Raw genomic sequence first — 27,059 nt, 5'->3', positions numbered from 1 at the left:
TAATAGGGTAGTTACAACTACTTTTTAAAATAGTAAAATTACATAAATAAATTGTGTTGATCCAACAAAGCAAAGTTGCATATTACTGCCACCTACTGGTCTGGAGCTGTAAGCAGAGGTAATTTGCAATTTTAACTCATTGGAATTATGTTGTGTTAAAATAAATTAGTCTAGTAAATTTTAAGTTGTTGCATGTTATGTTAAAACTACATAATTTGGAAGTGATCGACCATAAAACTTGATTTTATATAATAGAAGCTACATGCTAGACTTAGGTTCATGTAACAGACACCCATGTTGTTTTTTTTCCACCATGCAGATTTTTAAACTTCCAAATAATGAAGAAAAAAAAAGGTGATGACGATGTAAAGGTAAGCTACAAAATAAAGTATAATCAAGATTTAAAAAATCTTACACGGACAAAATGTAAACGTAGGGATACTTTGTGTCCAGTAAATAAATATTTTACCAATTTGACACCAACGAGTACACATCTAGGAGAGACTGAAGCACACAAACAGGCCAAGAAAAGGCCGACAGAACTCGACAAGCAAAGAAGGACAGAGAGCGATATGGCGTCTGACTCACCTTAGAAGTTGCACGAATCTGCATTGACAAGTAGTTTTCAAATCACACTGTCCAGCTGCTTCTTATATTGAGACAGTGTACGTTAGTTGACATTTTTTTTCCTCTTCCCGTCGCTGTTAGCTAATGTAGCCTCAAGGACAAGCTAGTTTAAAAGCATTAGCTTAGCTTAAGTGAAGTTATGTTGGCGGTTAGGACTGTTTCTGAAATCATTGTTTGTTTAAGGCCTGACACAGGACTGACTATGCATTTCAGGTGTTTTATGCTTGCAGACACCTGTACCTAAACAGTTAGTTCATAACAGTAAAGTAATAGCGTCCTGCTGGTTGTCCCATTATTTAAACTTTAAACCTCCTCGGGCACGTCGATTTTAAATAAATTGTTTTGTAGCTATCATTGGGGGGGGGGTGGGGTCACGTGTTTCAGTTGATTTCAAATGAGGAAGGGGAGCTTTTTTGGCGCACTTGTTGGTTTATTTTAGATTGATTACAATATTATGGATGGTGGTTGTTAAGCAGTCTATTTATATATCTAACCTTATTTGATCATTTTTATTATAATAATATTTTTTAAATTCGGAGAGATGTTATGGAGACTTTTCCTCTGAAGCAAATCGGCACTTACGCCATATTAAATCAAATTTCCATTTTATTTTGGTAGTGGATATTTCAACCCACTCCAAATATCGTCATTAATACTATTCGATGGGAATTTATAAAGTGTGATTTTGGCCTGCTCAAAATAATCCTACTTCAATAACTTTTAACCTTGTAGGCTACTGCATGCATATGTACACAAGAGGGAGGCAGAGTACGATGTATATTTTAAAAACGCTATGTGGAAAGGTTTATTTGTTTTGATTAATAGTCATTCTTGCTTACTCATAATGAAGCACCTACAGAATGTAACTGCAAAGCACTATTTATACAACGCCATCTTAACATTTGCTATTTAATGTCAATTACAATCATTTGCTGTTTATCAGGCGTAGATATGTTTGATGGATTTTTCACGCTCACTGCGTTATGACAAGTGTAAATACACACGAGGTGTTTGGAGAAAAGATGCAGACAAATAATTGGAGAATGTTAATCAGAAGACGTCATAACCATTTCTTACCACCTTGTGTCGCTGTTGACACATGTTTCGCACATCCGGTAACCTCGACTGTAAATGCTCCAGTCTGTCTTGGCCGTGACTGGACTTTAGATGAGTAGTTGACATTTCAGAGCTCCCCTTGAGATACATTATGTATACAGTGTAGCCTCAAACACCCCGGTCAAATCAATGTCAGCAGTTTAGCCTGCTAGACTAGTGATGAATTCTAGATGTAACTATAGGCTGCGTAGGTGGCTTGACTTCTGATAGGCCTGGCTACATTGCGTAAGAAATATACTAATGGAGGAAATTCTGTTGCGGCACTATTAAAATTATCTGCGTTTTCTTGATGTCAAGTTAACCAAAGTATCGCTCAATTATCTTGTAATTGGCGAATTTAGCCTTCAAAATAAAAGCATCATTCGTCGTTTGTTAATCAGCCCTGCGCGGGTTCGCCAAAGTAGTCTTATTTTTCAAGTCATAACCGGATGTAGTAGTTTCTGATTCTGTGGCATTTATCCTCTGCACTCCTTGCTCTGCGTGTGTATGGGCGTAAAGTGTGTGTGAAGCGTGTGCGCACGTGCGTGTCTATGTGTGAGTGTGTGTAAACACAGCTCGGTTGGCTCATGTTAGGAGCGAGGAAGACCAGGTCTGACTGCAGCAGGGAAACCAGCAGGCTGACTAGTGGGTTAAACCCGGGGACCGCTCAGATGAGGAGATGGCAGCCGAATCGAGCCGGAGATTCACCAAGAACCTTCTGAAACCGGGGAGCGCGGCAGAGATCCGGCAGACGGCGTGCAACGCAGTCAGACACTCCGCAGTGACGGTGAGTGGGGCCCTATGAATTGTGGAGGAAAAAAAAACACATGGTGGTAGTAAAAACGCATCGCCACCTGTGGGCCCAATGATTTTTTTTGTTACTGCTACGATGTTTTAATGCTGCATCTCTCGTAGCTTTACATCTGGAATGAATTGGATTTACCATCATCCGTACCACTGCATCGTAGACCTGACATTGGCATTCATGGTGCATCTTTCCTTGCAATGGATGAGCTGAGATAGTACAGTGCAGCAGTGCAGTTCAGCCTCTGTCTATTGATTCTGCAGTAATACCGTACATTTAATGCTGAAGATGCTCTCAAGATGAAAAAAATCGCCGATTTTTTCCTACAATTCAGAAAAGAACACGCTTATTGGCTTGTTATGTGGCTGTAAAGTCGTAGAGCCTATCATATCCCCATGTGGGTTGGAGTTTATTCCAGTGTGTCTGGGTTGTAGTGAATGAAATGCAGTAAATAGCGGTGTGGTGGCTGTAGTATGATAGTGGGATGCGGCATGACCCAAGCAGCGGTTTACATCTGCACAGAGGTGCACAAACAGCAGGAAAAGATGGAGGGAGAAGCAGAGAGGGAGAAAATTTGACCCCTGGGTTTGATTTACGACTAATTCCATTATCATGCTATTTAAATGTCGTGGTTGGTGAAATGTATGCACCAGTGGGTGTGTCGGGCATGTATAATAAGAGGCTCTGATTGACACATAAAACAGTAGGAGGAGGGGTAATCCAGAGAAAATAGCAGCCACCCTATCACGTGTACGCGCACAGACATGCACAAGGAGAAGGATTTGTGTTGTGATGATGTCCTTTTCATTCATGTGGTGGAGGACAAATCCTCTACCTTTGCTTGAGTGTGTTGGCGTGTCCATTCTGTAGAGATTAGCATAGAAAAAGGTCACTCCACTCCACTCTCTTTGCTGCTACTCTACATCCTCTTCACTGTGGTGTTAGTGTGTCAGTGGGACACAGAGCGCACTGAGAATTGATTTGAATAAAGAGGGAAAATGCAGCACAACTCACATCTTATAATGCATGGCAAAAGAAGGGATTAAACTGAGAAAGAATTATAAGCATCAGATGAATAGAAGTGTTTTTTTTCCATGTTTTTTCCTCACTAAAAAATCTATTCTCTTGTACGCTCCAGGTCATTTGGGTAGAACAGAAACTAGTCCAAGCCTTAAGAGTAAAGGTTTACTGACAGTGTGGGTTTGTCAAATGGAGTGCAGCAGAATGGTGTTATTGATTCCCTTGTTGGATGTAGAAATTGACTGATGGGTCACCTTGTGTTGGTACGAAACCGATACACATGTTGCACTGCCGTGACTGCACACTGAGCATCAACTGCCTTGCTTTAAAAGCCCTGCAGCAGAAGTCACACATTGAGTCTGCTCAGTTTTTTAAGCACAGACATGACAAGCAAGTGACAAGTTGAAAATGGGAAGTGAGAGATGAACAGAAGGAGGTAGATGGAGGAAGGTTGCCACTGAGTAAAAAGTTGTATCACAGCATGAAACTAGATGCACTTCGGCTGCCTCAAGTCCAACCCTCAACATCAAATAGTACAGTGTTTTATACAGTCAGTTTTACTTTTGATTTCTTAAATAGCTCTAAAAGTCTTAGCAACAAACAAGTGTTTCAAAGGATCTAGCAGGTAAACCCAATGAAGAAACTGGAGCACACGAATCACTTGATGACGTTTAATCAGGTGCAGAGGACTAACGTTTCGACGCGCACTGCGTCTTCATCAGAGTCAAACAGTAATGGTGCAGTTTGAAAACCTTAAATACCCTCCTGAATAAAGAGTTACAACACTGATTGGTTGTTTAGAGTGGGACAAGTGTTGTAACTCTTTATTCAGGAGGGTATTCAAGGTTTTCAAACTGCACCATTACTGTTTGACTCTGATGAAGACGCAGTGCGTGTCGAAACGTTAGTCCTCTGCACCTTATTAAACGTCATCAAGTGATTCGTGTGCTCCAGTTTCTTCATTGGGTTTACCTGCTAGATCCTTTGAAACACTTCTGTTTGTTGCTGGTCCTTCTGTGAGCACCGACCTCCATTTTGTGGAGGGGCTGAAGTGCAAGAGACTCTCTCAGCTCTAAAAGTCTGTTTTTGCACTAGTGTTTTCTTCAAAGCCTCATTTGCAACCCTATTTTCAAAAAATTTGGGGCATCATGTGGTATAGAAATAGGAACGGAATGGGGTGATCTGAAAAAACACTTAACTTGTTTTAACGGGGAATAGCACAAAGACAACACACCAAACTAAGAAGTAGTGTTGGTTCTTTGAAAATTAAGTGTCCCTTTCAATTTGATGCAAGCAGCATGTTTCAAAAAAGTTCGGACAGGGTCATGTTGACCATTTTGAGGCATCACCATGCCTTTAATAACTCTATATGAGCCTTTTCATGCTAAGGAGACCAATTTTTACCATTTAGCTTTTTAATAATTCAGGATCTCTTTTGTCCTCTTTCATTTTCTCCCCTTTCATTTTTCTCAAAACATCTCTCAAAAATCATCACTGAATTAAAGTCCCCGTAAAGTGAATTCCAAACTTTGTATCCTAACACACTAGATATGTTTAAATATGGTTGCTGTAAACATATGACAACACTGAGATCTATACCTGACAGAATTTTTAATTTAGACTGTTGTTCACCTCTTTCCTGTCTTGGTCTTATTTGAGCAGGGCAAATATAGGAGCCCATGACATCACCACCAGTCTGGTGGGGAACTACCCCCCCCCACACACACACACACACACTGTTCATTGTGAGGCAAATTTCCCAAATCTATCAGTCACAGTGGCTTAACAGAGAGATTTGTACCAGAAAACAGTAAATGTAATCCCCAACTTCTGTCTCTCTGCTCTGGCACAGAGGCAGGCAGCTGCACTCTGATCAGAAGCATTTTTTTTTATTTGAGAGGATCACATTTCTTGTGAGAAATTTCAAAATTTTCAAAATTTCTTGTGTAATTTCAACTCATTAAATAGACACATCCACATCATCCTAGGGCAGATTTTGCTGCCTAATTTTTCATGAAGCTTGGTTTTATAAACTTAGAGATGTTTTCTTGACTAAAATTGGCCTGGTGGTTCATAACACAGTAGCCTGTCACACAACAAACATAAAATAAATATTGTTTTATCACGTTAATTTACTTATATGTCAGGGAGGGGTGTTAGTATGAGAAATGTTGTCTCAGTAACATATAAACAGCTTTCTAACAGGGAGCCAAAGGCACATTTAAATGTAATTGTGATTTAACTGCCATGAAAGTTCAGATACGTGTTACAACAAAGGCATCTGAAAATGTGAAGCAAGCTTGTGTAGGGTTTAGTGGTTGTATGCTTTAGAAAAGGAATACACAAAGTCGTTTGACCTATCCATGTGTAAGTTCTTAAGTATCACTAGGGAGATTTCTATAATTTGATGTGAAGTAATTATGGTCCAACTAGTAATGTAGTTTTTTGCTAACTTTGGCTTAAACCTAAAAACCGTCAAATTATATTAATACATATTTTGATACCGCAGCAATAAAAATAGAAGTGCTAGGTACTCAGTACTGGATAATCTTGTTTTCAGTGATCAAAAGTCAGAAAAAATACTCCAGCACACAGGAGTTTGCCTGCAATCTTTGGTTTCATTTTTCTTCATCATACTTTTCCTATGAATTAGACTACTTTTTTCAAAGCTAAGGTTCTATTCTATCCTATCGATCATAAAACAAGGGACATCATTTAAAGCCCATGGTCCTGAAAAGTATACACCTTGTATGGTACATGTTGTGATATGATTTGCTACCACAGGATGTAAAAGATTAAACTGTCACATGTATATGCCAATTTACCGCAACATTTCACTGTTTCACAAGAAGAAGTGTGAAGAAGGGTGAGAACTGAAATGGAAACCATGACTGATGCTATGATCAACACCAGCAAAAGAGACAGACTCTTTAGTCTCTTGGCATTTAAAAGTGCACTTAAAATGATATTCATGAATACAGGATGTAGAACTGTGGATGGGGGCTAGGGTGGGTGGCTAAGCATGTGTGTAAATTTGTGCACATGCTTAGGTTAAGTAGGTGTGTAAATGTCCATAGGCACTGAGAGCATGCGTGGACGTTTTGTGAGTGTGTTAATGCGTGGTCTTTGTTGGTGAAAGAAACCAGGTCAGCAGAATCGGGCCCTGTGGCACAACACTCAATGAAGCGTGGGCCTTTTTCTCCCTCCCATTGACCCCTCTCTCTCCCTTTTTCATAGTAACCAGTTTTTTCCTCATTCACTTAATCCCCCTCTGCATTGACTTTTTCTCCCTGTCTCTCAATGCTAATTCAGATTCTTTTATAGTCTAGTTGTGACACTGGTTTCCTCTGCCCCGCTGCTCTGCATGGGCCCCCAGTTAGGCTTCTGAGGGCCATATGTGTGTTTTGTGTGTAGCACACATGATACCTGGTTAATCCCTCTGGTGCATTCTGCATTTTTCCTCTGATGAAGTGCTCTGTGAAAGCAATCACAGCTCTCTAACTGCTTCACTGTTTCTCACAGCGGTCAGCCCACCCGTCCCCAAATATACATGCAGCATGGAAGGGTAGACAGATACAAGAATGAAGGATGCAATGTTGGTTGAGTTTTGGCTTTTTATGAAAAGAAGAGTTTGTTGCTTCAGTGGCCATGGAATGTTTTCCATTACTCATTTTCAGTGCCCCAAAATAAAAAGAAGTTAAATAGGAAAACAGATGAATGATATGTTTTAAATTTGAGTTAATACTTCAGGGAACCTGTTATATCTGTTGATGCATAATACTCCTTATTGATACACAAAAATAAATGTGTGTTTTTATGCCTCTTAGCAAAAGTGAGCAGCATAGCCTTGTAGATACAAGTGTCATTCTTGTTGTGACTCTGGCTGCCTGCTGGGATGAACCACATGTCATCCCATGCCTGGAGGATGCCAGACACACTCACCACACAGCCAGAGACCAGGGCCAACATGCCCACCCTGGCTCCCCCTCTGCAGGTTGGGGTTTATTTACCTAGTAGCAGAGGGGTTGCCTCTATGCAGTCACCAGTCCTGATTGCTGCAGGTCAGATGCATGCTTCGGAATTTTCCACAACACATCCTAATGTTTTGTGCTAAATCACCCTGGTCCTTTCTGTCCTTTGGCACTTGGTAATGCCAGTCCTTGCACTTGGCGTCCTCATTGTCCTTATGGTACTAGCTTTATGCATGATCGAATCCTGGCTATTTCAAACCATGTTTCCAGGCTTTCCCGGGTTTGGTGTCCAGTCAGAGATATGCACACATCTTATCATGCTAAGAAATGTTGTATGATCATTTGTATGGTATTGTCATTTTACTCATAGTACTGATTTGCTTCAATTCATTGTATCATTGGAGCATAGTAATGCTGGCTTTTATCCAAAGTGTTATTTGGCTTATCCCTGCAGCTTAAAGTTGTATTTGATATGGATTAATTGTTTAGTAGTTATCTTGTCAATTCATTGACTGTTAAACTTAATGGTTGCTGTCAAATCTACATGCCAGGAAATTGTTTGAATATGAATCACAACTTCCAGTTGCCTGAGGTAAAGGCCTTGTTTTGTCTGATTTTTAAAGGAAAGATTCCTGAAATATTGTACATATATGTATATACATAGCTGCTCTGTGAGCTCAGCCTAAACCATTTTAGCTGTGTTGTTATACTAGCTACATAGCTGCATTATCTATAGATATATTAGCTTTAGCAACATAAGCTTTGGCAAATGTAGCTAAAGGTAACTTACCTACGCAGATAAAATAGATGCATAGCTTAAGTAGCTGTTTTGTGAACTTAGCTTTAGCTGTGTTAGCTACATAGCATTGTTATCTACTGTTTTCAGGCCCTGTGGCACAACTATTTTCCTGTAAGCAGACGGTTTACTCTGCCTTAATACATGTTTTTGTAATCAGGTTAATCAGGTCAGGTTTTCGACTTTTAACTTTTAGTACACTACCGGTTACCTTAACGTTTACCCTTCCCCAAACAAAAGTTAATCCAATTTTATTTTGAAAGTTTTAGCATGCATTTATGTTCTGAGAGAGTGGCTGTCAGTGATGAAATAATGCATTTACAACAGCAAGAATTTGAACAAAGATGCTAATGAAAAGTTGTACATGGAGGACAGCAAATTTGTCACTATTGACACTGATCATATGCTGGTTAAAAATATTATTCAGACTATTATTTCAGCACCCTTACACAAAAAATCCATCCAATAAACTTTTGGTTTGTGTCTATTTTGACACCTCCTGTGACCAAAGTGATATGTCTGATGATGATCTTTTTATACAAAGCCAGTGTTGTGACTAAAATTCTCATCCTGCTTTTCTAACATCCAGACTTGTCTCTCATTAAGAATTTCTTCAGGGAAAAATGCTCAAATGAAAGTCTTCTCTGCAGCAGGTTGTTCATCATACTGTCTGACACCAAAACCTTGGTAACGGTTTCAGGTAGGGATGCACCCATGCGTCTGTTTAACATGAATGAGGGATGAATAGATGAAGTTACCAGTGTTTATCTGTTGTGTCCAACCAATTTTATGTTGGCATCTGGTATGTCTACTGCATCAAATAAGACATTTTTACAGGGCAGAAGATTTGACAAGTTATACTCTGATCTTTTTTCATGGTCAAATGTCAGAGAAAATGTGGGCAAACTAGAAGTCGTACACAAAACATCATTGTGTAGAAAACGTTATCGGCATCATCATTGGCTAAATTTTCATTTAAAACATCGGCATCAGCCCTAATCATTGCATCTCAGGCTTAGAGCATTTAAAATAATTATATATACATACTTTTTCTTAATGATGATAATTTTGCCTGCCTTTTAAGCACGTGAAGGGCCATCATTGTTAATGTCAGGTTATTTCAGGTGTGATTAGCAAAAACTTATCACTAGAGCCTTAAATCTAGAGAATTTTCCTACCTCTGCAACAACACTAACACAAAATGACATTACTATATCTGGCTTTGGTTGTTTTGTGATTTTAGATGATTTTAGATACGCTGCCTGGCCAAAAAAAAAGTCCCCACTAAAAAAAGGTCACACACTCTAATATTTCGTTGGACCGCCTTTAGCTTTGATTACAGCACGCATTCGCTGTGGCATTGTTTCGATAAGCTTCTGCGATGTCACAAGGTTTATCTCCATCCAGTGTTGCATTAATTTTTCACCAAGATCTTGTGTTGATGATGGGAGAATCTGACCACTGCACAAAGCCTTCTCCAGCACATCCCAAAGATTCTCAATGGGGTTAAGGTCTGGACTCTGTGGTGGCCAATCCATGTGTGAAAATGATGTCTCATGCTCCCTGAACCACTCTTTCACAATTTGAGCCCGATGAATCCTGGCATTGTCATCTTGGAATATGCCCGTGCCATTAGGGAAGAAAAAAATCCATTGATGGAATAACCTGGTCATTCAGTATATTCAGGTAGTCAGCTGACCTCATTCTTTGGGCACATAATGTTGCTGAACCTAGACCTGACCAACTGCAGCAACCCCAGATCATAGCACTGCCCCCACAGGCTTGTACAGTAGGCACTAGGCATGATGGGTGCATCACTTCACCTGCCTCTCTTCTTACCCTGATGCGCCCGTCACTCTGGAACAGGGTAAATCTGGACTCATCGGACCACATGACCTTCTTCCATTCCTCCAGAGTCCAATCTTTATGCTCCCTAGCAAACTGAATCTTTTTTTTTTCCATTTGCCAATGATTTGACCCTTCTTGAACAGACTAACATCTTTTCCATGACCACAGGATGTGTCTTTCGACATGGTTGTTTAAGAAATGAGAAGTTACTCATTGCATAAGCTGGGGTTAAATAACTTGTTGCCAGCTGAAAGATAATCGCCCATGCAGTAATTATCCAATAGAAGGCTTGTACCTATTTGCTTAGTTAAATCCAGGTGGCGATTTTTTTTTTTTTTTTTTGGCCAGGCAGTGTATGTGACTTAGCTTAAGTGTCTGAGTCAGTGTGGTGAACCTCTGTGTTCATGTGCACTCTAGCTCTCCTGAACAAATCGTTAGAGGGTGCTGGATGACTTTTGGCCCTAAATACCATAAGGGAACACATTGATTGAAGCACTTTTACTTTGTTTTCTAATACAATCATAAATCCCAGAGTGGGACTGGAAGTTCTCACATATAAAAGCACCATTCCATAATTAATTTACCTACCTTTATATTTTTTTTCATTGACTTTTATGTTTTAAACTATATTTTATCTCACCTGTCCCTTTGCCAACTTTGTGGAAAGAAAAAAAAGAAACAAAAGAATTTGCTGTTACACACATCTTTTCTTCTCTTCTGCTGTCCTTCTCTGGAGACTGGACTGTATTTTGACCTGTCTCATTACATTAGCCTAATGCCCTCTGCTTTCTCTTAATGTGCACGAACAACAGCCTTTATTTCTTTGTCTTCTAGACTTGTGCTAGTCATGGTGTGTTAGTGTGTGTCTACTTTTCTAGTAAAACACCACTTCTGGGCATGTCTGTCTGTCTGGAGCTAAAATCTGGAGCAGGCAGTTGTTGGTGAGGGGTGAGGAGGGAGATGGGGGGTCTCTGTCTACCCAGCATGCTCCTGTAATATGTTGCGGGTGCAGGGGGTGTTTTTGCAGACATGCTGTCAGTTTGAGTCTTGCGTGATGTCTGCTGCCTTGGTTAGATTGTGTATGATAGCTGCATACATACATAGCGTGTATTTGCATGATGATGTGAAAATGAGCCTGTGTTTCAATCCTGCAAGCATGCTAATTTGCTTTGCTTGCTTTAAATGATTGTGGTTGATATGACCACAGTGTGTTGCTCAGTTTCAAGAAGAGGGTAGTTTTCTAATCAGACGTTGGCAGGAAATAACCCCAACTAATATGCCCGTCTCATGCAAGTTAGTCAAACTTCTAATGCTGGAAAACATTCTTCCCAAAGGAGAGACATTGGTTGGATTAGCTGTAATAATTAGCCTACTCTCCCCAAAGCCATTCCTCTGTTACCACGGCAACAAAGAAAGGTCATTTAGGATGGAATTCTAACAGGAAGTGCTTCCATCTCTCTCCCTGCATATCTCTTCTTTTCCCCTCCCCTTTATATCTTATTTCATCTCATCTTCTACTTCTCTCCCGTGATGCAGTAGGTTTCATAATTCCAGTTTGTGCAATCTCTTACATCAGAAATAATCTGCATTTCTAAACAGAAGGATGTGGAGATACTCATCGTTTCTTATCATATCCTGACAGGGCAAGGTAGAGTCACAGTCTAGCTGAACTGCCGAGTTAGTAAGTGAGGGAGGAATGGTGAGGGTAGATCTGTCTCACTTCCAAAAGTGTTCACACTGAGGCTCTACTGCTGATACTTTGTCCTGTTTTGTGTGTTTAGGCGTACATTGACTCAACATTTTCTAGCTGTAGACTGATTTAGTTATGTAGTTATGTAGTATTATGTATTGTGCTTCACATCACAAATCAACAGAAGCAACATTTCCTGGTCTGCCTGATCTCATACACATGTTTCAGTATTACAAATCACCATGTTAAGCAGGTGCAATAAGTTAAGGAGTTTTTGGCTTGAAATTTGCAATATCACCATTAAAGTAGCACTTTACAGAGTTATAAAGAAATCAAACGGATCACCATTTACTGGGAGTGTAATGGTTTTTGTATTCGCTGGTTCAGGGGTCACAGTTCGGTGCACATAGTCCCACAACCAATACGCCTGAACTATTAAAAAAAGAAAAGAAATAAAAAGAAAAAACAAAATGAAAGAGCTGCTACAGTATTTACCCGGTGCAATGCTGAGAAGTGTTTGCTAACCACTGTTTAATTACCAATGAAGAAGAGGAAGTACCCAGAATTAAAAAAGGAAACAAAGAAGAAAAGTTTCCTCCGGGCTCCCACTGCAAGAGAAGCATAGCAACTAGACCTGCTGCCCTTGTCTCCCTCTCTTCATCTCTGCGCTGTTTTTAAAAAGCCTCTGGATATGAAAGCAGAGAGGGTTGAAGATAACACTGCTGCTAATACATTCAAAAGACTATAGACGGCCGGTTAAAGCAGAGTACACCGACGTCAAATGTGTTTCTAAGCCCTCTGTACAGGCTCGGTTTAACATCCCATCCCAGGTTTACATGAGACAGTCTGTGATCCTTTACTGACATACACAAGTCAGGATTTTGCACGAGGAACCACTAAATCGGCTGTTTATTACAGCACCTTCATAAATTATAAATATGATACTAGCTCTAAAAAGCACATATTTTAATTTGCATTTTACGTTGTATTTATTCTCAGTTTTATAAATCAGGCTATTTTCTATTTTGCTTTATATTTTGTGTATTTTTTGTTTTCTTTTCTTTTATGTTTAATGTATCACAAGCTGTACAAACTACCACTGATGGTTCTTAATAACACTAGATGGAACAATGTATTGATTCAAAGTTTAAAAAAAACTTCAGCCTTCATTTGCTTAGCCTCACTTTACTGTATGAATTTGGCCATTCTCGGCAGTCCTTGAAAGAAATTGCTTGACTTATTGGAAGTGATGAGTCATGCCCATATCTTGTGCTGTATCAGCCCCCAACCTCAGTTTGCATCTATTTCGTTTCTCACTCTCTCAGTGTGTCAAACCAGATTGTGAACATTTGTTTACACCCTACCAGTCTGGGACAGGATGTTGTGTTCACTTGCTCCACCCTCACTCCTTACATTTTGAGTTTGTGAATGTGCACAGCATGCAGCTTTTACTGCAAAAGCATGCTGTGCTTTTCTGTGGAAGACTTTGTTGTTCCGTGTACAACAACAGTGTGTGTATGTGCACACATGACTTGGGAGATTTCTTCACCAGGGTGACACATATTTATTCTCTTCCTCCTGTCAAATATCAGCAACCCTCACCACATCTCCCCCTACTTTGTGTATGCTTACCTAGTTTAAAATCTCAACACAATTTTGATCTAGCTTTGCTTTTTTTTTCTATCCACATGATTCCCCTAACAACCCAAATGTCCTTTATTCCCCTGTTCTCTCTTTAAATCAGCTGGATTACGTTCACCCTGCTCTTCAGTTCTCACTCTTTGTTACTTTGAGTGAATGCTTCTGGTGTCACCCATGTGTGTGTATATTCAAGAGACCAGGATTAGAGGAGATGAATAGCTCTTTGACATTTGTTATGACTGAGCTGCAGACAACTCGGCCATGTTTGCCTGATAACAGTAGGACCGTGCACTGCCAGGGCCTTGGTGTGCGTCTCTGCCCCCATCCTCTCAATGACTCATTCACACAGGAGAGAGAAATAAAAAGCAAAAGAGATGAGGAAAAATCTGAGCCTGTCACTGTCACTTGTGACACTGTCTCTTGCTGAATTTCCCCACTGTTTGAACTCAGTGAGCTGCTGCAGTGATCTCAGTGGCATGTAAGCTCAGTGTACAAGCATAGGAAGTCTTTTTTTCTTGCAGTAGATGTAACCTTGTAGAGTTGACCTGCATTAGAAGATAAAACCTCTGATAAAATTAGGTCAGAAAAGAAGGATGGGGCTCTCAAATATGTAGTTTTGGTTTAGATTTATTACTTTGTTAGTCATTATTCTCATAGTTAAACTTTGTAGGGTTAATAAAAATATCATTTTCTCTACTCAGTACAAACAAAAAGCATTTGAATACCTTTGAAAGATTACTTTAAGGCACATGGTATCAGAAAGTATCAAGGAATTGCTTCTGCGCAACCTTTCAGAGATCCATGCCTATGCCTTTACTTTTCATTATCTTTTGCTGCTGTGTGGCAGTGTTACACCAGATGTTCAAATTTCTATGCAGATGATTAACAGCTGCTGTATTTGACTATAAAATCACACATTGAAACTTCACCTCTTAGCATAAAACTGTGCCATGAACACAGTTTGAGATCAATACTATTTTTCTTCTTCAAGAAGTGTAATTAAGTGTGTGTGGTTGCTTGTTTGTCTCTATATATCAGTCCTGTGATTGACCAGTGACCAGTGCAGGCTGTACCCTGTCTCACGAAATATGATGACTGGGATTGGCTCCAGCCTCCAGTGATTCTGAAAGGGACCGGTGGTGTAGATGATGGATGGATGGATGGTAGAAGTTTAATTGCTATATGGAAACATTTTTTTGCAGTTTAGTTGAGATGAAACCCGCCAATTGGTTGGACTATTAGTTGGTTGATGGGGTCTTGTCCAACCGAAAAGTGTTGGTTTGACAATTGCAGTGAGAGAGAGGAGGGCGATCAAGTAGAACATTTTGACAACCTTCATTTAAAACTTTTATGCCTCATTAGTTAATTGAAGTGTAATTAGAGTAATATTGCAGGGCTGGCCTCAGCTGTGTTGGAGGGGCCCAGTGAGTTATCTTTTCATAGGGCACCAAAATCTGTGTGACACCCCTGGATAGAGAGACTAGAAAAAGGGAAAGTATGTATGCTGTCTGTATGTGAGTGTTTGTGAGAAGTCACATGAGAGAAGGAGAGAGTCCCCCGGGCTCCATGCATTGTGCCCATGCACATTTACAAAAGGCTCTTTGCAGAAGCTTCACAGCAGCACACTGAACTGCTCCATTCACACTGAGCTGACCAAGCTTTGCTTCATCACAGCTTAACTTTTTATCCACTTGCTTTTTTTGTCTCTAAAGCCCCACCACCTTGCCCTGTACCTTAATAGACACCATGTCCATTTCTCCATCTCCACTCTTTGCAGAGTCCCCCAGGGAGGGGGAGGAGGAAGAGGAGGGGGGGTCCACTTCACATACTGTCCTAAGAATAGTTCAGCGGCTCTCTGCGACTGAATTGGAGTGTTGTGTCTCTCCCTCACTCTGCATTCCTGAGTAGGAGGCTTGAATATGCTGCTGCCATTACCGTCCGACCCCATGCCCCGCTGCCCTCGCCTTTTCGTATCCACACACACTTTTAAATTTTGTGTAGCTGTTATATATGATAGGGAGTTTCCCTCATTAACTCTGTCTGCTGGCAGGAAAGGGTGAGACTGAACAGGGGCGCTCTAATATAGCGACAAATTGGTTGAATGTAAAGGAAGTGTGCCTTCCCTTTTTTCAAGCCACCCTCAAAGTGCATGAATCTTAAAAGAGAATTCTTGTTGCATGGTTGAACCCTTTTAGCTCTTTTTTCTCTTTTGCTCCGCCTGTTCAGATGTTTACTGCTGGCTTTGATCAACCTTACTGACCCACCAGTAATCCAATCTGATCAGGGGTAACTTCTCTTGCCCTGGTGTGAGAAAGTACAAAAGAAACAGACAGAGAAAGGCAACCGCTGTTATTGTTCATGTCTCCACAATCAAATACTATGGTTATTCACACCCTGTAGCACGTGTTGAAAGGCACACATTTTGCCTGTGGAGCATAGACCCTCGTTAAAAAAAAATTCAAGTAAAGTATAGAAAAGTGCACAATAAGACAGAGCAGGTCATGACTGGTCTGATCATAAAACCACTGGTTGAAAAAGATTTTGACTATAAAGGCATAGCCAACATGTGAAGTGCTCAACAAAATATACTGTTTACTCAGTGATCACTTTATTAAGTTTATATGTTCAGCAGCTCATTACTGCAAGTATCTAATCAGCCAGTCATATCGTGGCAACCAATGCATGTAGGCACATGGTCAAGATGATCTGCTTGAGTTCAAACCGAGCATCACAGTAAGGGATAAAGGTGATTTGAGTGACTTTGAACTTGCAATGGTTGTTGGTGCCAGACAGGTTGTCTAAGTATTTTTGCAGAGCTACTGGGATTTTTCACAATTAGTTTAATTTAGGGTTTAAAGAGATTGGTCAGAAAAAAGAGAAAATATCCAGTGAGCAGCATTTTTTTTGCAAAGTTGTCTTGTTTGTGGCAGAGGTCAGAGGTGACTGACCAGACTAGTCTGAGCTTACAGAAGGCAGCATTTATTTAAATAACAACTCGTCACAACCCAGGTATGCAAAAGAGGAAATATGTACTCACAAGACATTGAACCTTTAAGCAGATGGACTACAGCAGCAGAGGACTGCACCAGATGTCACTCCTATCTGCCAAGAACATGAAATGAAGGCTACAGTACACGCAGACTCACCAAAATTAATCAATAGAAGATTTAAAGAAAATGTCAGGTCTAATGAGTCTCAATCTCTGCTGCAACATTTGATTGGCAGGATCAGAATCTGGCATTTTCAGCATGAAAGCCATACCATCAACAATCACTCAAAGTCACTTAAAGCACCTTTCACCTAACCTGACACACTGGATGGATTTGTTTCACGTTTGAGAAAAGGCAGAGGATTTGAAAAAAACTCGGAGTGTGATTGGATGAACATTCTGTCTGTCACATCTCTACGGGCCAATCAGAGCAACAAAACACATGATGTAGCCACTATCGAGCTATGCGTGATAAAACTGGCGCTTCAGCAGCATCCACGCTAATCTCTTCCTCCAGAACTGCACCAGCTCTTGCTGCTGTTTGTTTATGTCAGGACTCTGCTGCGCCTGAAAGTACAGCCCCTCGTCGCTGATTGGTCCTGTCACTTTTTAACTGGGCTCAAATAGTTTAGATGGGAGCTTAACAAGATGGATTCGCCAGTGAAAAACAAGGAAACGGGCGTATCTATCTGCTTTGCAAGGTTACCTTTCACCTAGACATTTACTTGAAAGATTTACTCGGTTTATCCTTGAGTCAGAGTGGACGTTTGGGCAAAGTTTGAAGAAAATCCCTCAGAGCGTTCGTGATTTATTGCTACAGGCAAGAGATGAGCGTGAAGCCCAATGATCTTGACCAAAACTATAATACCTCCAGCCTCAGGTATTAACAAAGAGGAAGCCTAAAAACTTGCCTTTTACCAAAAATGATCGTTCAGTCTGCTCTGTTTAGAAATTGGAAAAAAATCTGCCTAAAACAGCACCACTGAATCTTTATGATTTCCTACTTTTTTTTTCAAACTCACAAACATTGTTGTGTAAAAGCTACACCTGGGTTGACTGCAGAAAAAAAAAAAAAACAACATATAGTATATAGTCTTACTGACACAGCTTTTAAGGTGCTGGCAGGTAATTTATTTTGCTTTCCGGTCAGCTAAGTTCAGCTAAGCTAGGCTAAGCTAACTGTGTGTCTAAAGTCACATACTACTGTTAGTATACTGTAATACAGCATACTAAAGTGCTGTACAGAGCCCTTAATTAAAGTGGGTTAGCATTGTCTAAATTTGTGCACTGCTGTTATACACTCACAGGAAATGACGTCGGTTTAACTACCTCTCTTTTCTTGTACTACTGCTTTTTTAACAGAAAGTTGTAAGTAGACATTAGACAATTCTAACTGAAATTTGATGGATATTTTCACTCACAATTAGATTAATGTAAGCTGTATTTTATGTTAACATAATTCTTATTTAAAATGAACTTATTTTGTCACTACGTCACTGTTCATACAGGGTGGAAAGCATACATTGTCCCACGCTTAATTCTCTGACATTTTTGAGTGTGCCAGTAGTTTGAATGCGCACTTATGCACTCCAAATGTTTAGAATTTAGAACAGAAATATGCAATTTGTGATGCACAGTAGCTAAATATATGCTGTATGTTTATATTTAGTGTGCAGTGATAAAAATGGGATTACACTGCCTCTTTACATCTAAGTTAATTTTAAAGCTTTTTTGTATTAGTGTTAAGTAATCATGAGCAAATGAATAAATGCACATGCAGAAAACATGGTTTATGGGTTATATTGTTATATACATGAAAAAGATGAATTACTCAAATATGTCTTTATGAGTTAAAACTCTTATGGTTGTTGAATGGGCAGACATCTCTTGTCAAACAGCAGCAGTACAGAAAGATTTGACTCAAACATGCCAGTTTCACTCATTGCTATTCATGCTCACTCAGACAAAGCGAAGTCCCAGTGGAAACACAGCCTCGAGCCAAAATGTTCAATGAGAGAAGGTAGGAAAGGTGAGGATACATTACTCAGACCCTTCATTGTCTGTCATCCTCATGGATTTAAATCCTTTCTTTGTATCTGCCAGCTCACTCAGTGTCTTTCTGTGTGTATACATCAATTTACTGTGCCTTAAACATCAGCCAAAGAGAAAGAATCTGCAAAAGAAATAAGGAGGAGAAAAAAAATCACCAGGCAGAGAGGGAAACAGGGGAGGGATTTTGGATCCCTAAATTGGGGGGGGGGAAAGGTAAGGGGGAATAATATATGAAAAACGCATGAGGAAAACCGTTCAGAACAGCTGTGTCCTCTGTCTAAACTGGGACCTCGGGGAGAGGGGAGACACTGTGCTGAGTGGGCGTCTGCTAGATAGTTAGCGCTGGCGTGGAGGTTACACAGAGGTTACATGTAGGCATTGTGTAGGTGTCATGTAGGCGTTCTGACTGAATGATTTATTGCAAACCAGGCATTCTAGTGGTCCTTTTTCTGAACTGAGGGTGTAGATTGGGGGTTGGCATGAAGACGTATGATTTATCTTTCACTCAGGCTGGAATGAGGCTGATATGTCTGTTCATAAGCATAGTATCTATTGTGTCGGTATGTATTTCTGGCTTGTCTGCATGAAAGTAAATATTGCCTTGGGCATGATTTAGGAGGAATATGGCGGGTTCAGAGTAAGGACGAATTTTTCAAGCTCACAGGATTGCAGGAAACAGAAATCATTAGGGATGATTGCTGAAGGAATAGTTATGGTTTCTGAGTGTCAAAGGCTCAGACAGGCAAGGGAAGAGAGGAGCATTTGGAGTATTTTTTTATTTTTTTTGTTTGACTTGGCTCTTCTAGAAGGACTTAGTGAATTGTGTTATTGATTGAAGACACTCTTACCTGGACAGGAAACAGGAGATGCCTAACAGCTGTGTAGAATTAAACAAGGAATACATGGTAGTACTATGAGAGTGAATTGATTTTTATGATGTTGCTTCTGTGCTCTTTCCAGTAATATAAGGTCTAGATGTACATATTTAAACCTCTTCTTTCAGCACTATACCTCTTGATTCTGTTTGTAATTAATGTGCCTCTCTCAGTTGGAAAATTGTTAATGAAAAGCAGCTCTTTTGCTCTGCTTGGTGCCGTAAATATTCATCAAGTCTCCCCTGTGATATGTGTTTCCCCATCGGGCCATCAGTAACAAAAAGCAGCACTGAATCACATTTTAAAAGTACATTTTACTTTTTCTACACAAATCAGATTTTTACTGCTTCTTGTATTTGCAGAAGGGTAGATTTTATAACAAATATTTATTACAAGGAGAATAAGAAGTTGATGACCTCAGCTGTTGATGCTGGCCTGCTGAGTCCTGATACGGTGCCTGGAGGAGGAGGAGAGAACAGCAGGGAGATGTGGAGAGATGCCACGTGGGAGAGTGAATTAATGAGGCACCAGCTCTGTGACAGTACAGTAGCTGAGTGTTTTGCTGCTGAATGACTGCTAAATGACACAGCTCGTTGATTTTTTTTTTATTGTCTCACTTGCCAGACATATTTCTCATGATGCAAGTTTTTGAACATCATAGTCAGCTGATTGTGTTAGCAGAATGTAGACAGGTTGAGATATGAGGCATGTTATGGTGGGGCTTTCATAGTACCAGAGTTTTATACTTCGATAACACACTAGTAAAAATGTACTTGGTTTGATACAACAGGAACAAAAACAGAAGTCCCATAGGCACCTAATATTGAATAATTTCTCGTTTTAAGTTAGAAAAATTTGCAAACTAATGCCCGCTACAGTGGCTATAAAAGTATTCACCCCCTTTGATGTTTTACCATTTTATTGGTTTTATAAATCAATAATGGTTCATATAGTTGGGCTTTTTAAAATAAATACATAAAATGAAAAAAATGCTTTTTAATGTCAAAGTGAAAACAGATTTCTATAAAGTAATGTAAATTAGATAAAGATATGTAATGTAAAATAGGTGACTGCTTATATACTCACCCCTTTTAATGTGACCCACCTAATTCAACAGAGGTCCTGTACAGTGAGGAGTGTCTCAACCAATAGTAGAATCAAGACACCTGTGTCTGGAAGGTACAGTCACTGGTTAATCAGTCTTCTTGGCTACCATTACACCATGAAGACCAAAGAACACACCAGGCAACTCAAAGAAAAAGGTTATTGAAAAGTATAAGTCAGGGGATGGATACAAAAAAAAAATCCAGGGCACTGAACGTCCCATGGAATTTAGTTAATTCCATCATGGCCAAGCTACAGCCCAGACCTCAAACAAATAGAGAACTTATGGCTGGATTTTAAAAAAAGACTGTTTATGCTTGATCCTCTTTACAATGAAGAATGGAGTAAAATTGTATCTAAATAATACCAAACACTGGTAATGCTTTATTACAGAAATGTTGCAGATGCTTTGTTTTGTTTAGATAGTGCACTCATAAATTTTTAGCTAAAGGGCTTTGACTGAAGTTCGGAATTATGTATTAATTGATTTAAAGTTTCTGTCATTATTATCAGTCATTAAAAAAACAGAGAAATTTTTATTTTAAAAATGGTGTCACAAAGTCTTAACAGTTTTGACAACCTTATCTTACTGTTGACTGCGTTTGGCCTATTAGCCTCTGTTTCTGAGAGAAGAACAAGGAGTATTTACATAGATGCATTATCATAATATAGCTATGTAGCCTGATTTGGAAGATGTGTAACCGTGCTAATCTGCTTTTATAAAATAAAGCAAAAACTTAATTCTGAAATAAGTAAAGGGCCTATTTTACATTGCAAAAAAATATGTTTAATGATTTTGCTTCCTGCACCACTGATTAATTTCTCCACGACACTATTAATCAATGTCTGTGTGGTGTACTACTTAATGTTGCATTACAACTCATACTTATACCAGCTAAAAAACAGGGAAACTTGCTACTAGCATTAAAAAAACATACAACTGTAGAGACAGGCTGCTACTTTAGAAATGACACAAATAAAAAGATCCATCATCTATGGGATGCATAGAGCAGGATATGCATACTGTGTATGCTGTAAATGGTTAAAAATGGGCTTGAATGTGTCAAACTGGATACTTTACAGCTGTACTAATCTATTAAGAGACACAACATCATTTCCTTCTGTTAATTTTTAACTGCTAACTTTGAATAGTAAAGGCCCATGTATGGAGCCCTGAGAGCTTCAATGTTAGGTTGACAAAAGTTTCGATACTTTCGGACACTTTTTGGTAGTATCAAGTGTTTAAAAAACATGACAATACATGGTATTTTGATGGTAGATAGCATCTGAAAATCTACAAATCTTTAGTAGTATTGAGCCAGAAGCTGCAAAAGACAAAGCAACATCTGAGCTGCACAAAACATTGCCAGGCATCATTTTATTTTTACTAGTGTCACATGTAAGTTTAAAATTCTGGTTTGGTTTATATTGGGATGCTCTTTTCAAAATACTCCAGGTTGTATTGATTGATGGAAAAGAAAGTTGAGGTGATTTTCTTTAGATAGGTGTGTGTATTTAAGAGGGGGGGTTATGTGAGGGAGAATGAATGGAAAATTTTAACACTGCCCCCCCCCCCCATTCCAGCAGATTCTTTCTCACTTACTTCCTCTCTCTTCCATATTCTCCACCCCATCTCCCCTCTCCTGCTCCCTCCCCCCAGCATCCCTCCTTGCCCCAGGACTTTGGTTCTCAGTTAAAGACATTTTAATAGCTTCCTTCTCTAAACATACCAGCTGCCAGAGGACCAGATAGTATCTCTGGCACAGGGCGCCTCCTGCAGGTCACTCATTAACGATGTGGCAGGGAGAGGTGTGTAGAATCTCTCTCTCTCTCTCTCTCTCTCTCTCTCTCTCTCTCTCTCTCTCTCTCTCTCTCTCTCTCTCTCTCTCTCTCTCTCTCTCTCTCTCTCTCTCTCTCTCTCTCTCTCTCTCTCTCTCTCTCCCATCCTCTGCAGGGCATGCTGTGTGGAGCTCTCGGCACTAGATGGCATTGGCAGTGTGCTATGGCTCTAAACTCTCACTCCTTCTTCTTCCTGTTACCTCCTCCAGGGACTAGCTAGACTCAGGCCCAGATAAAACTGTGTCAGACATTCCTTGCAGTCTGTGTTCAGGTCCGCAATGTGACCTTGTTGCAGAGAGTTTGTATAAAACAATGACTTTGATCATTTTTATGATCACTTTCTCTTAGGAAAGTATTACTGCATCAAACAGGAACTTCCAAATCCTCCTTTAGGTCATTACAAAACTTAAAAAGACATCTGTGCCACATAAATCTAGACAGCAGAAGAGAAACCATGCAAGAGAAACGATTAAAGAGCAACAGAATCACTACAAAAATAAGTCAGGTGAAGGAAAGCCCCTGAAGACTATCTGATACTTGGAATCGCTTCAGTACAAAATGAGGATTGAAAGTATGCACTGTCTTGCATTTTAGCTGACTATAAATACCTGACACTTATAAATATCTCATGATCGAAAAACATAGCCAAGAAATTGTCCAGAAGTAGATCTGCAATCTCCTTTTGCAGGTATAGTACAGAGGATTTTTTTAATGAATTATTAAAAGTTCTTAGCAATATGACGGTGATCTTTTTTTATTTTTTTTGAATAATGCAAAACATACATTTCTACAGAGACTATCTTCCTGTTTGTGCACAAGACACTGTTCTGTGGTGGTTTTTGCATCTGCAGGTTGAGGTTTTGCTGAGAAATGCACATCAGGATTAGACTGAGACAATATTTATGCACAAATTGGCATCAGAAAACATATCACTGCACATATTTGGTTAACTTTAAACTTGCAATCCCAAAAAGATTTCTTACATTGTCTGCATTTCAGCTCATATTAATCCAAAGAAATTTGGTAGTTTGTGGTCGTCTCATGGCTGTATTTTACTCCATGTCTCACAGCATGTCAGAGAGAAGCGCTGCATGCAAGCTGCTGCTTTTTGACATGAGGAGGTGGGGAGCGTGGTGGAGCAAGAAGAAGGTTGACCCTGTGTCCCTCTGTGAGCGCCCGGAGGCCGAGCCGTAGTTTGCTCAGAATCAAGCACCCTTGAATGACAGCATCCTTCCTGTTGTGGTCACCATGGGAACAGGAGAATGTTTTCCCAAGTAAACTCAGTGGAGCACTGCACCACATCAAACAGTGTGTCCGTGAGTCAGGCTGCAGCTCTACAGGGAACCTAACTATAGCCAGGCTAACTGCTTACAAGGCAGTGTGTAGGAGTTTTAATGGACTGTGGTTTCCTACTTGGCCTAGTTGGCTTAGGTATTTGAAGTCCGTAAAATGAGCAGCGTGTTTGTCTTTTGCTTAAATAGTTAACTTACATGCGCATTCAACACTTGCACATGCATCAAACTCCTGCAGATGTAGGGTACATAATAACCGCATTGCTGTTACTTTCAGTGTTTTTGAGCGCTAACAGAAGAATTGTAGAGACTTCAGCTGTACATCTGGAAAATATTAGCAGAACAAATGATGGCAGCACACTGCCCTATACACCCTGATGATGTCATCCTCTGCAAAGGTTCAGGCTCACACAGATCAACCCGGTCACACAGAGAAACACAGACAAGAGGAAGACACATTAACAAAAGGTCACATGCACACAAACTGAATGCTAATGTGATTTAAGTGGGTGCATTTTATCCTAAACTTAAACTAAGACATAAACTGACATGGAACCTTCTATTTCTTTGGTATTCTTTCATATTTTTTAAGAGACTGAAAAATGATTAAACAGATTTAACATGTGGTCACATTAAATTTGTTGGGTACACTCTTTTACCTTAGCATTCATTTGATGCTGTTTTGCTAAATCAGCTCAACATTCTAAAGCATTAAATCCCTTCAAGTTTTGCACATTAATCATTGATGTAAGGCTAGAAGGAAGAAAATGAAAGTAATAGTTGTATGAAAAAAGCTGAATACCTAACTTGATACAAACCTATGTATTACTTTGCAGTTAAACTTATACTACAACTACATTTATACCAGCACTTTGACTTTTCCATATCCCTCTGCTGCCTTTTTGTGCTTGGAAATTACAGGAAGATTGTTTAACAAATTTTAAATAATTATTTTAGCCACTTCTACAAATCATATTTAGAACTGACCTTTTGGATTGTTACATGTTTTTTAATGTTATTAAAAAATTCAACACTTCTTTACAACTGTAGAGTCAAAGGAAACAACTGGATGCTCAATGTGGTCAAATTAGAAAAAATGTAAAACCGTGTTGGGTGCTCTAAAAACAGGGGTAAACATTATGCAAACTAAAAGGAGAGAAAGCAGGCACTTCTAATGTCTTTTATTGCATCTTCCCTCTGTCCATCAGTTTTCTCTCTTTGATTTTCCTCTGCTTCCTGAAATTTTACCTTAAAGCTTCCATGTCTGCTCCTCTCTGCTTTGTATTTTTTACCTTGCTTGTTTCTTATTGCTTGAATATATCTTCTCTTCTCCCAGTTATTTTCAGAGCTTTTACCCCCTCCCTCCACTTTTATTGTTTTTACCTCTTTATGCTGCTGTGTCCTTATGGCTGATTAATATTGTTAGTATGATTTTATTATGACTAATATTTTACCACTACTAGCTTTCTAATTTTTGTATTATGACTCGTTTATCTCTACACATCTTAGTTGTTTTTGTTCTTTTTCTTACTGCTTTGTTTCATATTCCTTTCTGTCTCTTCTTATTGTTTTAATGCTTTTACATTTCTGGTCTTTTTGTCTCTTTTTATGTAGCTGGGTTCCTGTGTTGCCTGGATTTGTCTAGGTTATTCTGAATTTTTATTTTTTATTATTTATTCTTGATCTTTAATTTTATTCTGGAATTTTACATATCAAGGTTTCATAATGTATTTCTAACTTGACATGTTTTAAGGCTCTATAATGGGTCTACTAGGGTGATTATGATGTTGGAGTTAGATTGCTGGCTTTATTTTTTATTTTGCGGTTTTGTCTTGTCGTAATGTTCTTTGCTTTTATTATGATACTTTGTTCGAATTGTGTTTCTGCTTACAGTCAAAGCACTTTGCAAACCTCTGTTTTTAAAGGTGCAATAGAAATAAAGTTATTATTATTATTATTATTATTATTATTATTATCATTATTATTATTACTTCAAGCATGAAAAAGAGTAAAAATGAGGAAGGAAATGTATTAAAAACCTTGAATTAATAACAACCAAATCATTTAAAAAGCCACAAAGTTTCAAACCACAGGTCTTCATCAGGGCTTCTTTTTGTGGTCGGCAAGTTGTCATCAGCAGAAATGTAACGATACACTCAACCATGAAACAAAATGTATCACTTCATTTACACAGAAAGTAAATGGATGTTTGTATCATTCCTTAATGGCAAGGAATGGTTCAACCTTAAGTTTAATGCTCATTCTTTCTAAAATCATATCAGCTTAAATATCCAATCACCCAGTGACATCGTAGCAACCAATACATTAAGACAAGTAGACATGGGCAAGACATCTGCTGAAGTTCAAACTGAGCATCAAAATGGGAAAGAAAGGACAACACCATTGACATTGCACTCTCTAGAGAAAATATTACTCACAATTAAATATCACTTTTGATTTTTTTAGGCAACTGATTTCGGAAAGGTAATCCATAAACTAAGGCATTAATAAACACTGTTAAAATGGTTGTAATTTATTTCCTTTCCTAGAGAACTTGGAAAATATATACATAAACATTGAGATCAAATGAGGAGTGGCAGAGGAAATAAACAATAGTGTGAAGTGCAGAGCCTGACCAATTTATCGGTGGGCCGATTAATCAGGCCGATTATAGCATTTCACAGATTAATCAACATCGGCCAGTATGTAGCCGATATATTAACTTTTTTGCTGTGCTGGGATTGTCTCTGCTCCTGTCGCTCTGTGTGTCCACGCTGAATTCAGCCCAAGTGCCTGGCCCCTCCCCCTCAGACGCAGCATGCAGCAGCAGCTCTCCCTCACTCAGTGTTGCCAACTTAGCGACTTTGTTGCTATTTTTAGCGAGTTTTCAGACCCCTCTAGCAACTCTTTTCAAAAAAGCGATTAGCAACTAATCTAGCGACTTTTTCTGGTGTTGCTGGAGAGTTTTGGAGGCTTTGACATAAAAGCACATATTGTTGTTGCTCTTCTCACTGAGCAGCGGGTGCAGCCATGGGCCCCTTTCCGTCCCTAAGCACTCACGAGCAGCCTTGTCCTCACGCAGTTCGACTGCAGCAGAGTAGAGGACTAACGCTCGTTTCGGACTGGGATCGTGTTTTGCTGCTTGCGTGTGCCGCACGTGTCAGCTCCAGTTCCTGCCGGTGTGGCTTTCACACAGGGTGCTAGTTTTCTGCCTGTCAGCCGCATCTCCCTGCTCTCAAAGCCCTGTGCTCAAAGCGACTTCATTCAGTGTATAGAGGAAGTGTGTCGGGAACTATTCAAAATAAAAGAATTCTGTACAAGTGAACGGAGTTTCTCTATAGAAATGCTAAACCGGGGGGAGCAGGTGGCCTGGTGGTTGGAGGCGCTCCCTGTGTACGCTGGCAGCCCTTTACCG

The 27,059-nt window shown here is 39.5% G+C and overlaps 1 protein-coding gene across 1 annotated transcript in view; it reads left to right on the top strand.

Moving 5' to 3' along the window:
• The first annotated feature begins 2,285 nt into the window (after positions 1 to 2,285).
• The window catches only part of dock10 (dedicator of cytokinesis 10), a 104,723-nt gene continuing 79,949 nt past the window's right edge, over positions 2,286 to 27,059 (top strand). The window contains exon 1 of the mRNA XM_041801300.1: positions 2,286 to 2,509. Within this exon, the coding sequence (XP_041657234.1) occupies positions 2,402 to 2,509 (108 nt within the window). The 5' untranslated portion in view covers positions 2,286 to 2,401. The remainder of the gene's footprint in view (positions 2,510 to 27,059) is intronic.

The sequence above is a fragment of the Cheilinus undulatus genome, linkage group 2, assembly GCF_018320785.1.
Source record: "Cheilinus undulatus linkage group 2, ASM1832078v1, whole genome shotgun sequence".
Classification (NCBI taxonomy): Eukaryota; Metazoa; Chordata; class Actinopteri; order Labriformes; family Labridae; genus Cheilinus; species Cheilinus undulatus.
This window is presented reverse-complemented; position numbering and strand designations above follow the sequence as displayed.